Source organism: Apis florea, unplaced genomic scaffold (assembly GCF_048593485.1).
Source record: "Apis florea isolate Af1SG1 unplaced genomic scaffold, ASM4859348v1 contig_1767_pilon, whole genome shotgun sequence".
Lineage (NCBI taxonomy): Eukaryota > Metazoa > Arthropoda > Insecta > Hymenoptera > Apidae > Apis > Apis florea.
The window spans coordinates 213931-227357 of record NW_028256473.1 but is presented as its reverse complement, the minus strand read 5'-3'; the positions used below and the strand labels follow the sequence as shown (position 1 = coordinate 227357).

At 29.5% G+C, this 13427-nt stretch overlaps 1 protein-coding gene and 3 long non-coding RNA genes across 6 annotated transcripts in view; 2 read left to right on the top strand and 2 right to left on the bottom strand.

Annotated features, from left to right (window-relative positions):
- The window catches only part of LOC100868721 (salivary C-type lectin 2), a 69376-nt gene extending 62748 nt beyond the window's left edge, over window positions 1-6628 (top strand). For all 3 annotated transcript variants that reach the window (XM_086908460.1, XM_012484662.3, XM_086908452.1), the window contains 2 exons: window positions 3105-3340; window positions 3514-6628. In XM_086908460.1, coding sequence (XP_086764586.1) covers window positions 3105-3340; window positions 3514-3631 — 354 coding nt within the window. In that variant the 3' untranslated portion in view covers window positions 3632-6628. The remainder of the gene's footprint in view (window positions 1-3104; window positions 3341-3513) is intronic.
- A 306-nt stretch (window positions 6629-6934) lies between these two features.
- On the bottom strand, window positions 6935-8903 carry LOC147658749 (uncharacterized). Its single transcript, XR_015292191.1, has 5 exons — window positions 8667-8903; window positions 8331-8544; window positions 8117-8232; window positions 7458-8039; window positions 6935-7297 (listed from the first exon to the last, which is right to left on the bottom strand). It is a non-coding gene; the product is annotated as an uncharacterized LOC147658749 (long non-coding RNA).
- A 221-nt stretch (window positions 8904-9124) lies between these two features.
- LOC147658748 (uncharacterized) lies at window positions 9125-9581 on the bottom strand. Its single transcript, XR_015292184.1, has 2 exons — window positions 9357-9581; window positions 9125-9238 (listed from the first exon to the last, which is right to left on the bottom strand). It is a non-coding gene; the product is annotated as an uncharacterized LOC147658748 (long non-coding RNA).
- A 701-nt stretch (window positions 9582-10282) lies between these two features.
- Window positions 10283-11899, top strand: LOC147658747 (uncharacterized). The gene is made up of 4 exons (XR_015292179.1): window positions 10283-10482; window positions 10752-10847; window positions 11011-11103; window positions 11631-11899. It is a non-coding gene; the product is annotated as an uncharacterized LOC147658747 (long non-coding RNA).
- Window positions 11900-13427: the final 1528 nt, after the last annotated feature.

Sequence of the window (13427 nt, the reverse complement as noted above, 5' to 3'; positions counted from 1 at the left end):
GGACATCATCGAATTATTTCCGTGCCCGTAACTTTGCTCGCTTCACGGTGCATCGAATACCAGACCGGCCCGTGTTATCGATCTGCTCTCGCCTGTGTCCCCTCCGCTAGCGTCTCCTTGCTTTTTGTATCGCGCGATCCTCTCCTTCCCTGATCCCTTCTTCCTCGAAACGGAACTTTCGCGATCTTTCCTCGACAAATGTTATTATTTTATTTTCGAAAACGGGCAAACAGTTGTTGTTTTTACCGATCATCTTATTCTTCTCTTCCCCTCTTCCCGAATCTCAACGATTCTCGCTTGCTTGCTTGTTCTCGGGTTGACGCGCGACCTCGCCTCCATTCCGCTTTAAAACAGGAACACAGCGTCGTCTCGGCGACGATCAATGCCTGCAAGTACCATTAACCCATTTATCGCGTATTCGTGTCTAGTTTAAACCCACACGTTCCCCTCTAACCTAGACCCTACAACCCCTTCGAGTTCTCCCAGTTCGTGACCACGAATTCCTCTTCGTCCAACGAAAAATGGATCGAACTACTCCCTCTCCCTCCCTCTCTCCCTACGATTGCTCCACGAGTCGAATCGCTTTGAATCGCGAGCAAACGGGAACCGTGTTATTAAGATTTCACGAGACGGTGAGTGGACGTGACGCAAAGCGTTGAACGAGGGTGTGTTTCGTCGAGGAACAGCCTCAGGAACCACCCTGTAATCCGGATTAACGGATTATTCCAAATATCTGATCTCTCCGACACAGTCGAAAAGATAAATCCGAATCGCTACTCTCGTACTTTCACCCCCTCGGATTCGTTTTAAATCCAGATCAATTTGGTTAAACGAGGTAGCGAAATTCCTTGGCGCGTAAACGGGCGCGCTTGGTATACGATATTAGAAATATTTCAATGGGAACGAAATATGCAAATGTCGCAGACCCATGTTTCTTTCGCGCTTCCCCTATCGCTTGTAAAATACGGGAATGCTTGTTGCGTGGTCATTTGCCAGCCGTAATGGAGCCGGCTGGCAAAATTTATGCGGATTTACGCTCGCGTTTTTGCCCTCGTGTACTTTCGCGCTGAATCGTGCCGCCTCCCCTTCCCCTCCTCCGCGAAATTCATGCTGGGGGGAGGAGGAAGGTGTATCCGGCGACAACGAAAAAAGGAGAGGGAGATACGATTTATGAATAAAATTGAACGTGGTGCAAAGTGGGCGGAGATATTCGCTCGAAACACGAATAATTATAACGCAAAATTATTTCAACGGAAAAATATTATGTATTTTTTTATCCACCAAGGTGTATCGCAGCATCTCGTCCCCCGCTTTAATTAGATCGTCGAAATAAATCGTATTAAAACGCTTCCCCCCCCTCTCCCCTCCCCCCTCCTGTATTTTGCATACGTGTAATTTCTCACTCTGCCTTTTTTTCTCTCCCTACGAAAAAACAGATTTCTAGAGGAGAGAGAGTTCGAATTTCGTTAGATTTCGATACAAATACCTAACAAATATTCATCTTCTCGAAATAAAAATTTCTCTTCGAAATAGAATCGAGCAAATTTCGAGCCATTTTATCGGATAGGTTTTATCTTATATCGCAGTTGACGCTCGAGATCCCTTTCAATTTCGAAAAAAAATGTAAAGAACAAACGCGGATTGTTCGAGGAAAGAAAGGAGGATCGAACCTTCGAATAGACGTTCGATGTGCGTTCGTTTTTTTTTTCTTTTTCTTTCTTTTTTTTTTTTTTTTTTTTTTGCACCAAGCAAAAGGGTAATTACGGGAGAAAACAGGGTGGCTCGGTATATACGCGATCGCGAATAATTCTTTTCACGTTCATCGATTGCCATGGGTAATTTGCTAGACGGAACGAGCGTCTGCGCTGCCCTTTCTGCCCATAAAGAACCGGTATTTTCATCGGGGGGATCGACTCGAGCTCCGGTAATTCTTCGGTAAATTCGATCACCGCATTGAGGAATAAATTAGGGGGAGGGGAGGGAGGCGATTTCTCGAGGTTTCGTCAAAAATTCGAGCGATAAAACGATTTAGCGGGGAGGAAAATAAGGGAGGAGGGATGGAAACTGGAGTAAAACCAAAGTCACATCGATCATTGATACGATTTGATCCGAAAAGAAAAAGAATAACAAGCGAAACGGGATATCGAAAAGATTGGGTGTCGTAAACGACACGGAGAAAAAGAAGGGTAGTTTATTCTGCGATGGTACACGAAAAGGGGAGTGAATTTTCCACTTATCGGGATTTATTTGCATTCTGGCCTGAGTTTTTCGCCTGATTTTTCGCCTCCTCTATTCTCCTCCTTTTCTTCTCCGTTTCCACGCGTAGAAAGTGACGCGTGGACTCGACTTTCTTCAACCACGGGGAAAAAGTTCCTCCGCGTCGCGAAAATTCGACGACGGTTCTTCTCGTTGAAAAAAATGATGCATTGCGTGCAAAACGAGAGTTAGTTATTAAAACGGTTAGAAAGAACGGTAGGAAGATGCATTATTTTTTTTATAGAGAATATATTTATCATTAAACTAGTGAAACTGATACGATTGCGATAAAAATTGATACGTCAGTTTCGGCGATTAATAGATAAATCGCTAATTCGATAGGATTTACGTGTATTACATTTTGACAACGTGAATATTTCGAATCGAAGAAAATATCAATTAATTTAATTACGTAAACGCAATGCATTAAGCGTATCACGCATATAATACTGCAAATTGTATCTACGGTTTAAACGTACAAAGACTAGTGTTATATCAAACTCCATAATTTAACGAACAATTATTGTTAATGTCCCAAACCAGTGTCCCTTTTAATTACATCAAATTATATTGAATCTCACTTTACGATAACAAATTACCATTCGAATCAATGCATCATATTATTCGCTTCGACGTTTATCGTTCTCCTAACTTTATCGCGTACGATCAATTCGCTCCATTCACTTTTTATTACATCTACGTCTAAACGTGACGTGACGAGACTTTTGATTAATTTTATCCCTGGAAAAATTAACATAGAGACGAGAAAAATCATATCTTTGTATCAACAAACATAAGATAAGATAAAATGATTTTGAAATGCGAATTATTTTATTTATTGGTTGCAGGCCAATTGGTACAGAGCGTCTCAATATTGCCGATATCACGGGATGCATCTGGCGAGCATAGCGTCGCAGGAGGAGAACGACAGACTGGAGAAGCACATTAAGGATTTTGGCCTTGGACACGAGCATTTTTGGACCTCCGGTACCGACCAGGCCGAGGAAGGCACTTTCTTCTGGATGGCCAATGGAAGGCCTATCACTTTTGAAAATTGGAACGTGGGCGAGCCGAATAATTTCAGGTATCCCCTCCACTGTTAAAAAAATTGCCTCCCTCCCCCCGTCCCTCCCTTTAAAACTTTTGCAATTTTTCGCGAGCGAGCGTAACGAAATACTAAGTTGGTCGAGGATTAGTTCTATTCTCGAGGAAGAGGAAAAGAAAACACCGTGAATTCACGATTGCATTTGGTTACAGATACGAGAACGGTGAGGAAGAACACTGCCTCGAGCTGTGGAACAGGGATGGGAAGGGATTGAAGTGGAACGACAGTCCGTGCAGTTTCGAGACCTTTTTCGTTTGCGAGGTGCAATGATCGATCCATCGAACTCTACGAGATTGACGAAACACGAATCCTCCAAGATCATCGATTCACCCGATTCGATTCGCGATACACAACATCGATCTACCCTATCGAGTCATCATCCAGCCGGCTGGCTGTTGCCCGATCCAACACGAAAATGGAACAATACTGACTTCTTATGTGTGTGTGTATGTGTGTGCGTGTGTGTGTGTGTAGTACGCGCGTGTACGTTCACACGAACGATGTGAAATCGATGGATGTAGGATGTTGCACGTGAAGGAATCGTAGTCGAAACTTGTGTAAAGATATTTTTGCGAAACTGTAAAACTCGTATTTTAATCTTCGAGACTTTTTGAAGAAAATACATTTTATTTTCGCCGTATTGTAAAGTTTGTGCGTTCTATTTTGTATTCGAAGAGTATCAAGCGTATAATAAGCAGAAATAGTAAAAATCTTTTTTTTACCGGATAAGAACTGATTTAACATTTAGCTTATTATCGTTCTCGTAGATGTATCATTTGCTTCTTAAACTTAGAAATTGTAGAATAAGAACTTGTAAGTTTTTACTATCGAGTATAAGTATAACGTAAATTAGTCATTTGTCGTTAATGTGAGAAAAAAAAATTTTTTTTTTTTTTTTGGATAGTAGATAATTTAGATGGTAAATAAATTGGAGTTCGCGTGCTATTTATTTTTCTAAATAAAAAAAATTATAGAATCATAGATGCATCGTTTGACTAGAACTCCAGTGAATGCAAAGATCGTTGTTAAGTCGGTTAAGTCAGAAAATCAGGGAATTTTTCAATTTTACCGATCAATGGAATCAATGGATTATTCGTTAAAATTTCAAGTTCCATCGATTGGCAAAATTTTTGACTTTTTATCGTATATAAGCTACCATTTTCCTTTTTCATTACCAAAAACTCACCGTTTAGAGAAAATACGAAAAAAAGAAATATAAAAAACGTTGAAACGCGAGTATGATTAACGACGATTAACGAGTAACATAAAGTGTATTTTTATTTTCTAATTAACAATTAGTAAGCAAAATATAAATAAATTAATCGATAATCAGAAATTATATATTGAATATCATATAGCAATTAACGATCGATTTAATGTTCATCAGCGAAATTTATGATTTTGGTATGGAAACAGAAAATCCGAATGTTATAAACGAAATTACGTATTTACGCGTGGAATCGTTCGGCACTATGCAATAAAATCCAAGTCAAATATTACAACAATTTTTTAATATTCCTCGATTTCTTCAATCGAATGACTCGTAATGTTATACGGTATATAACATTAAGAGTAAAATAGAAAAATAGAAAAAAATTTGTTTTTAAATCTTTAATCTTGTTCTATCTCGTGGCAAAATAGGTTTACATATCCATTGTGTTTTTCAATGTAAAAGAAAATTGTAACAAAAGTGTGTAAAAGTTCTTTGATGGTCGATCGTTCTCTGATTTAACGTTTCAATGAGTGAAAAAAAAATCTCGTGTTCTCTACAGGGACGTTGGTTTGAACGTCATAGCGTCGAAGCGTCGAAACGCGTCCGAATACTATGAACAAGTATCGCGGCAAATCGCGCTTTTAGAAAAAAAGGTAGAAAATTCGATGATAAAACGAGCAGAAAAATACAAAAAAAAAAAAGGGGGAAATAAAAAGGAAAAATGAAAAAACGAATGAACGAAGCAAAAAAGGCATGCAACTGTAATGAAAGTTGTTCTCCCGGAACGTTGTATTCCCGTAACGGATCTTTCCGGTCGACGTGACCCATGCTTCGTCGTTTCAACGTTCTTCTATCCTTTCCTTTTCAAGCCGACATAGCCCATCAACGTGTGAGTCCCCTCTATAGGATTGACAGAACCAATTAGTGGTTCCGTCGATTTTTCGCCGTTTCTGAGGGGAAGCAACAATACCGTGGAGAAAGGTAGCGGACCGGTAAAAAAGGAAAATAATAAAAAAAAAAAAAAAAAAAAAAAAAATGAAAGAAAAAAAATGTAAAGTAACCGTAAAAGCGCGCGATTGAAAAGGGACAAGAAAATCGATATAGAGGATAATGAAAATTGATAGAGAAGCGAGATAATGTTGCCTAAATTTTCGTGTACAAAATATGCCTAACATATAATGGGATTTTGTGCCCCATTTCCAAAAATATCGATTCCGAATGTTAAATATAGAAATTAATAATTATATTTAATCCAATCACAAAAGTTGATAAAGTGAATAAAATAGTCGTTTATATAATAATTTTTTTTTTATATATATATATTCTCTCATAAATATTTTTATGCGTTATACGTAATGGATTGTTTTGTTATAACGCAATGATCATTTTTTTATAAAATTATTATTATTATTATAAATTATCATTTTTTTTATAAAATTTTAAACTTTAATACAACAGATAAAAGAGATAAGAAAACATGGACGATTTAAAGTTCTTAAGATTATTTATTAATAAATTATGCAAGAAAGATAATATATCGGATATCGGGGCATTTCGCAGAACAAATAAGAAGAGGAAATGAGAGAAGAATAAAGAAATCAACGCCATCTCTGAAGTGTTAAGAAAATCTCTTCAAAGATTGATTAAATAAAATAAGAATAGAATATTAGCGGTATGTTTTGAATTTCAAAGACATATTTCCAAAAGAATTTAAAAAAAATTCAAATTTATATATATTTATATTGTGTTTATTGGCTTGTAATAAAAAATACAATTTTAATTTATGAATAATTCAATTTATATTTGAATCTATCTGTTATTAATAGCAATTAATTATGAATACAATACGATAAATACATATAATGCATGGCAATATTTATAAAAGGAATTATTTTTAAAATCTATTGATTTTATTTATCAATTTTTGTGATTGAAATTAAATATAATTCCAGTATATTTAAGCAATTCTTTTTATTGATTTGTAAAAAAAATTTTATCCGATAAAAGATAAAAATACACATGTAATGTAAAAATATATGGAATATATAAAAATATGTATATGTGTAATATTTGCATATTTTTTATCACTCTGAAGAAGCCTTATTATTTTATCTTTTTATCTATTTAAATCATCAGCTAAATACATTTTACAAATAATGTTTAAGCATTTCATTCGTTATGATTCTGAAATGAAATTATTTTTCTTGCCGCTTTCATACCGCTATTTTCTTGTAATTACATTAGTGTACTATAACAATTCTTATAACGTAATTTTTTCAACCGAATTCGTCATGTTCATTTATCGGCGCTGAATTATGATTAAAGATCATTAACTTAACAAGAGCGTAAAAGGCATAAAATTATTCTCTTATAATTTTATTATTACTTATTATGGTATATATAAATATAAATGTTTGTTAATACTTACAAATATTTATAATTAGAATAAATGATATAGAATAAAATGATGTAATCTCCTCAAAATTTTCAAATTCATTTAGCAAGTACAATTAGATTATACATACATGAAGAATTTCAAAATTATAATTATTTCAAAATTGTATACATAAAATACAAAAAACAGTTTTTCTATTTCTATTTATGTTTTGTTCAAAATTTTAACAGTTAAATATAATCGATACATCATACTTAATATCTTATGTATGTATGATACATAATAATACATATAACACATATAATATTTTTAATTGCTCCTACTCAATCTGAAACATAATAATAATAAATGAATATTTATTGTAAAAATGTATATGATTTATTTCTAATATAAAAATAATTTTAATCACATAATGCATGAAATAAGTTAAAAAACAATATTTATATATAATTTATATAAATAATACATTTAAATAAACATTTTCTTACACATGTATAACATATATATTTTTGAAATAAATCTATTTCTTCAAAAAAATATTTTCTACTTATTATTCCTTATAACCTATTCTTTGTTTATTCTTGTGCATATAACATTTAAATTATACTTTATCCAATGCATTAAATCCTTTGATCCTGGGAGAATTTATTCATATTATATCCATAAGATACAAGAAATGAAATAGTTTCGACCATCAATGCCATCTCGCGTTTGGATCACCGAAACACCGACTTGTTACTAGCATAGCAGAATATGCAAGGAGGTATACTCATTCCTGTGACGTCACAGACAAGGAACGCAACATTGTGCGAGAAGGATAGAAACATTTTCCCGCCAATTCGAATACATCATATTGACAATAGATTAATTATTCATTTTCTAGTCAAAATTTAGACACTTTTAAGATTGCATGAAAGTTGAAATTCCAACTAAATATCTCGTATCAATTTTAATATAAAAATTCTTAATTATCGTAAAGAGAAGAATATAAAATAGATACATATATTGAATTCCATGATTCATATTAAATAAAATGATGTAATAATGTTTTTTTTTTTTAAATATGACATCTGAAAAGATAAGAATACAAATAAGTATAAAAGATAAGTAAAAATAAAATATATATATTATGTAATGTACATGATACCTCAAAGAGTTGAGTTTGTAAAAAGAATATATAAAACAGATATTAAATTATCAAAATTACATAATTAAGTAGTATTAAAATGATGAAAAAATGTTTTTTTCCTTGAAGTTTGATACCTGCAAAAATAAGTATGTAAAGAAGTATATACATAAGGTATAAAAGATAAATAAAATATGAAAGATAAATAAATTCAAAGATAAATTTAATATATTACTTCTTTATGTATTATATTCTGTTGATGCAAAATTCTCAAGATATTCGAAAATTTTAAGATTTCAAGAAAAATTTTACATGTCACTTCTTCTCACATTCTTCAGAAATTATATTCTTATAGATCATGATATTCTTATGATCATGAATATTACTGGATGTTTAAAATTTTTCAGCCAAATTGCAGAAAAAATTTCATCTCTTATTTCGTGTCTTTTCTGAAAATTAAAATATGGAATGTAGAATTATGTATTAGAATATAGAATTAGAATTTAGATTATATTATATATTAAATGTATGTAATATATATAAGACATATGAAAAAAATATGAAATATTACAATGTTTTTTATTGTTCAGTAACTTTCCTGTTCCACACAATTTAAAATTAAATCAGCAACATTTTAATTACTATCTTGTTTTGAGATAAAATATAATCATCTTTTTGCTATTTTCATTTCTTTTTTTTTTTTGTTCTATCCAAAAAAGAAAAAAATCTAAAAAAATTTTAAAAATAGCAATTTATTATATTAAACATATCATTTATTTATCGGCCATAAATTTGAATCAAAAGTCACCTAAAACATAAAAGAGATCATTTTTATTCTGTTAATTTTTATATTTTCATTACATCATAATTCAACAATAATAAAATTTAAAAATTGTTATTAATATATTTTTTTGATGTTTTTAAAGAAATTAAATTTCCCTCATAGTTTTACATAAATTAATTTAATAATTAAAATAGGATTAAACATACCTTAAAAAATACATTGTAAAGATTCAGCAATTAGGATAATTTTTTTAATTTTTATACACATGTTATAGTTTTAATAATGAAGTAGTAATAATGAAGTCATTCCAATTAAATATATCAACAAGTTGAATTTAAATCACATTTACTTGATAATTACTGTGAAAAGTATGATATATTAATCTAAAGCTAGTTTTAATTATAAAACTAACCAAAAAAAAAAAAAAGAAAAAATACACTGTCTTTATTGATTTATTAATATAAATAATGTACTTACATTTTTCGAAATGTTTTTGCGAAAATATTTTTCATTTATTATTTCTTTTAACGCTATTCTAGATTCTCAATTAAATAATTTTTCATTTATTATAAAGATAAATTTAACATTAGACTTCTTCAATTTATCCTTTGAATATCCAAATATGTATATTTTGACCATGAGATAGATAAAGAATAAAACAATTTCGACGATCAACGCCATCTCGCGTTTGGATCACCGAAGCTCCGACTTGTTACTAGCATAGCAGAATATGCAAGGAGGTATACTCATCCGCGTGACGTCACAGACAAGGAACGCAACATTGTGCGAGAAGGACAGAAACATTTTCGCGCCAATTCGAACACGCCATATTGACAATTAATTAATTATTCATTTTCTAGTCAAAATTTTGGCACTTTCAAGATCGCATCTAAAAGCTGATATTCCAAGCAAGTTTCTCGTATCAATTTTAATATAAAATTCTTTGTCAATTATTTTTTAATTATTTATTAAGTGAATTTATTAATATGGTCTTTGAATTGGCGCGAAAATGTTTCTGTCCTTCTCGCACAATGTTGCGTTCCTTGTCTATGACGTCACGCGGATGAGTATACCTCCTTGCATATTCTGCTTTGCTGGTAATAAGTCGGAGCTTCGGTGATCCAAACGCGAGATGGCGTTGATCGTCGAATTATTTAAATCGTTATCTTATCTTATGGTCTAAATGTACATATTTGAATATTCAAAGGATAAATTGAAGTGTAATATTTATCTTTATAATAAATGGAAAATTATTTAATTGAGAATCTTGGATAGTGCAAAAAGGAATAATAAATGAAAAATATTTTCGTAGAGTCATATATATTCAAAAAATGTAAGTACTGTAGTACGTTATTTATGTAAATAAATCCACAAATGCAATATATATTATTTTTTTTGGTTAGATGCATAATTAAACCTAGCTTTAGATTAATATATCATATTTTTCACATTAAGTATCAAGTAAATGTGATTTAAATTCAACCTGTTGATATATTTAATTGAAATGCAATGACTTATTACTACTTCATTATTAAAACTTTAACATATGTATAAAAATTAACAAAATTATCCTGATTGTTGAATCTGCAATGTATTTTTTAAGGTATGTCTAATAATTATTAAATTAATTCATGTAAAACTATAAAGGAAACTTAATTTCTTTAAAAACATCAAAAGAGTATTCTAATAGTAAGTATTTTTAAATGTTATTATTGTTAAATTATGATGTAATGAATATAAAAGTTAATAGAATAAAAATTAATGATCTCTTTTAGGTGATTTTTAATTGAAATTTATAGCCAATAAATAAATGTCATTTTTAATACGATAAATTATTATTTTTAAAACTTTTTTAGATTTTTTCTTTTTTAGAAAGCATATAACAAAGGATATAAAAGATATAATAAGGATATAAAGGATATAACTAGGATAAAACAAAAAAAAAGAAGAAATGAAAATAGCAAAAAGGTAATTATATCTCAAAACAAAACAGTAAATGTTACTGATTTAATTTTATATTATATGGAACAGGAAAGTTAATGAACAACAAAAGACATTGCAATATTTCATATTTTTTGTTTCATATGTCCCATATACATTATATCATATATAATATATTTTTAATTTTCAGAAAAGATACGAAATAAGAGATGAAATTTTTTTAGCAATTTGGTAGAAATAATATTCATGACTAATTTTATATTAGAAGAATATAATTGAAGAAGTATGTGAAATTTTTCTTGAAATCTTGAAATTTTTGAATATCTTGAAAATTTGGCAATTTTGCATCAACATAAAGAGATGATATACTAAATTTTTCTTTGAATTTATTTATTTTTCATATTTTATTTATCTTTTATATCTTATTAATCTTTACATACCTTTTTTACAGGTATCAAGTTTAAAAAAAATTTTTTTTCCATCATTTTAACATACTTAATTATATAATTTGATAATTTAATATCTTTTTTATACATTCTTTTTACAAACTCAGCTCTTTGAGGTATCATATATATTACATAATATATATTATATTTTTATTTATATTATATTTTTATTATCTTTTATACTTATTTTTATACTTATCTTTTCAGATGTCATACTTCTTAAAAAAAAACGTTTTTTCATTATTTTATTTAACATTAACCATAGAATGCAATATATGTATCTACTTATTCACCTCTTACATATTTTATATTCAACTTTATATTTTTACAAATTTAGATCTTTAAGCTTTTATAATATTTTCAGTAAGAAAATATATAAAATATATAAGAAATATGAAAATATAGAAATATATAAGCCTATAACTGGACCGGTCAATAATTTTCGTCCTGTTAAAAAAAAAAAAAAAGAAAAGAAAAGAATTGTACAAAGAAAGATTTTATAATATTTTATAAATTCTTACATCATACTATATTCTTTTTTAGAGATTACTTAGTTATAGCTGTATTAATGGTACAATTGTATATTTTTTAAATAAAAATTTTCTACTTTTTGTAGAATAATTGATAGTCCAATTAGTAGATTAAATTCTTACAGCATACACTAGAATTGATTTAAGTATAAAATGTATGCAAAAATAATATATAAAAAAAACTAATATATGTAATACATAGAATAATAAATTGTAATAATTAAATATATTTTTTAAATATTTATCTATATTTTTTTTAATTTTTATACAGATCATTACATTGTTTTACTTCTGTCTATTTTGCCATATTACAAATAGCATAATTACTTAAAATAAAAAAAATGTCTAGTAAAAAATTTATGAAATTTTAAAGTCGCATTTTACAGATAGAGACAAATTATTTCAGACATTTTTCTTATCAAATCAAAAATAAATTCTTTTTAGTTTTTTGATTAATGAATGTATCGAATCGATCATGACACAATAAATTTTTCATTAATTTTTCATTAATATAAATTTATTTTTCAATATAATTTTATACATATGAAATATTCTTTCATTTGCTATTTTAAATTTTATTTATAATTTTGTTAATGTTTAAATGAATAATTATTTTTAATTGGATTACAAAGCGAGGATTTGTGATTACGAAATTTTCCGTAAAAATCGTTAATGAATAATTAATGATAAAGAATTTTATATTAAAATTGATACAAGAAATTTGCTTGAACTTTTGGTTTATAGATATTATCATAAAAGTATCCAAATTCTGATTAGAAAAAGAGTTATTAATTAATTTTCAATATGGCTTCATTGATGTATCAGAAAACGTGTCGCGTTAATTGTTAATAAATAATTAATGACAAAGAATTTTACATTAAACTTGATACGAGAAACATGCTTGAAGTTTTAACTTTTAAATGCAATCTTAAAAGTGCCGAAATTTTTGCTAGAAATCGAGTAATTAATGAGTTTTCAATACAACGTCACCGATATATGGAAACGTATAACGTGTTAATCGTTAATAAATAATTAATGGCAATATATGATTCTACGAAAATATTTTTCATTTATTATTCCTTTTTGCACTATCCAAGATTCTCAATTAAATAATTTTTCATTTATTATAAAAATAAATATTACATCTTCAATTTATCCTTTGAATATTCAAATATGTACATTTAGACCATAAGATAAGATAACGATTTAAATAATTCGACGATCAACGCCATCTCGCGTTTGGATCACCGAAGCTTCGACTTATTACCAGCATAGCAGAATATGAAAGGAGGTATACTCATCCGCGTGACGTCACAGACAAGGAACGCAACATTGTGCGAGAAGGACAGAAACATTTTCGCGCCAATTCAAAGACCATATTAATAAATTCATTTAATAAATAATTAAAAAATAATTGACAAAGAATTTTATATTAAAATTGATACGAGAAACTTGCTTGGAATACCAGCTTTTAGATGCGATCTTGAAAGTGCCAAAATTTTGACTAGAAAATGAATAATTAATTAATTGTCAATATGGCGTGTTCGAATTGGCGCGAAAATGTTTCTATCCTTCTCGCACAATGTTGCGTTCCTTGTCTGTGACGTCACGCGGATGAGTATACCTCCTTG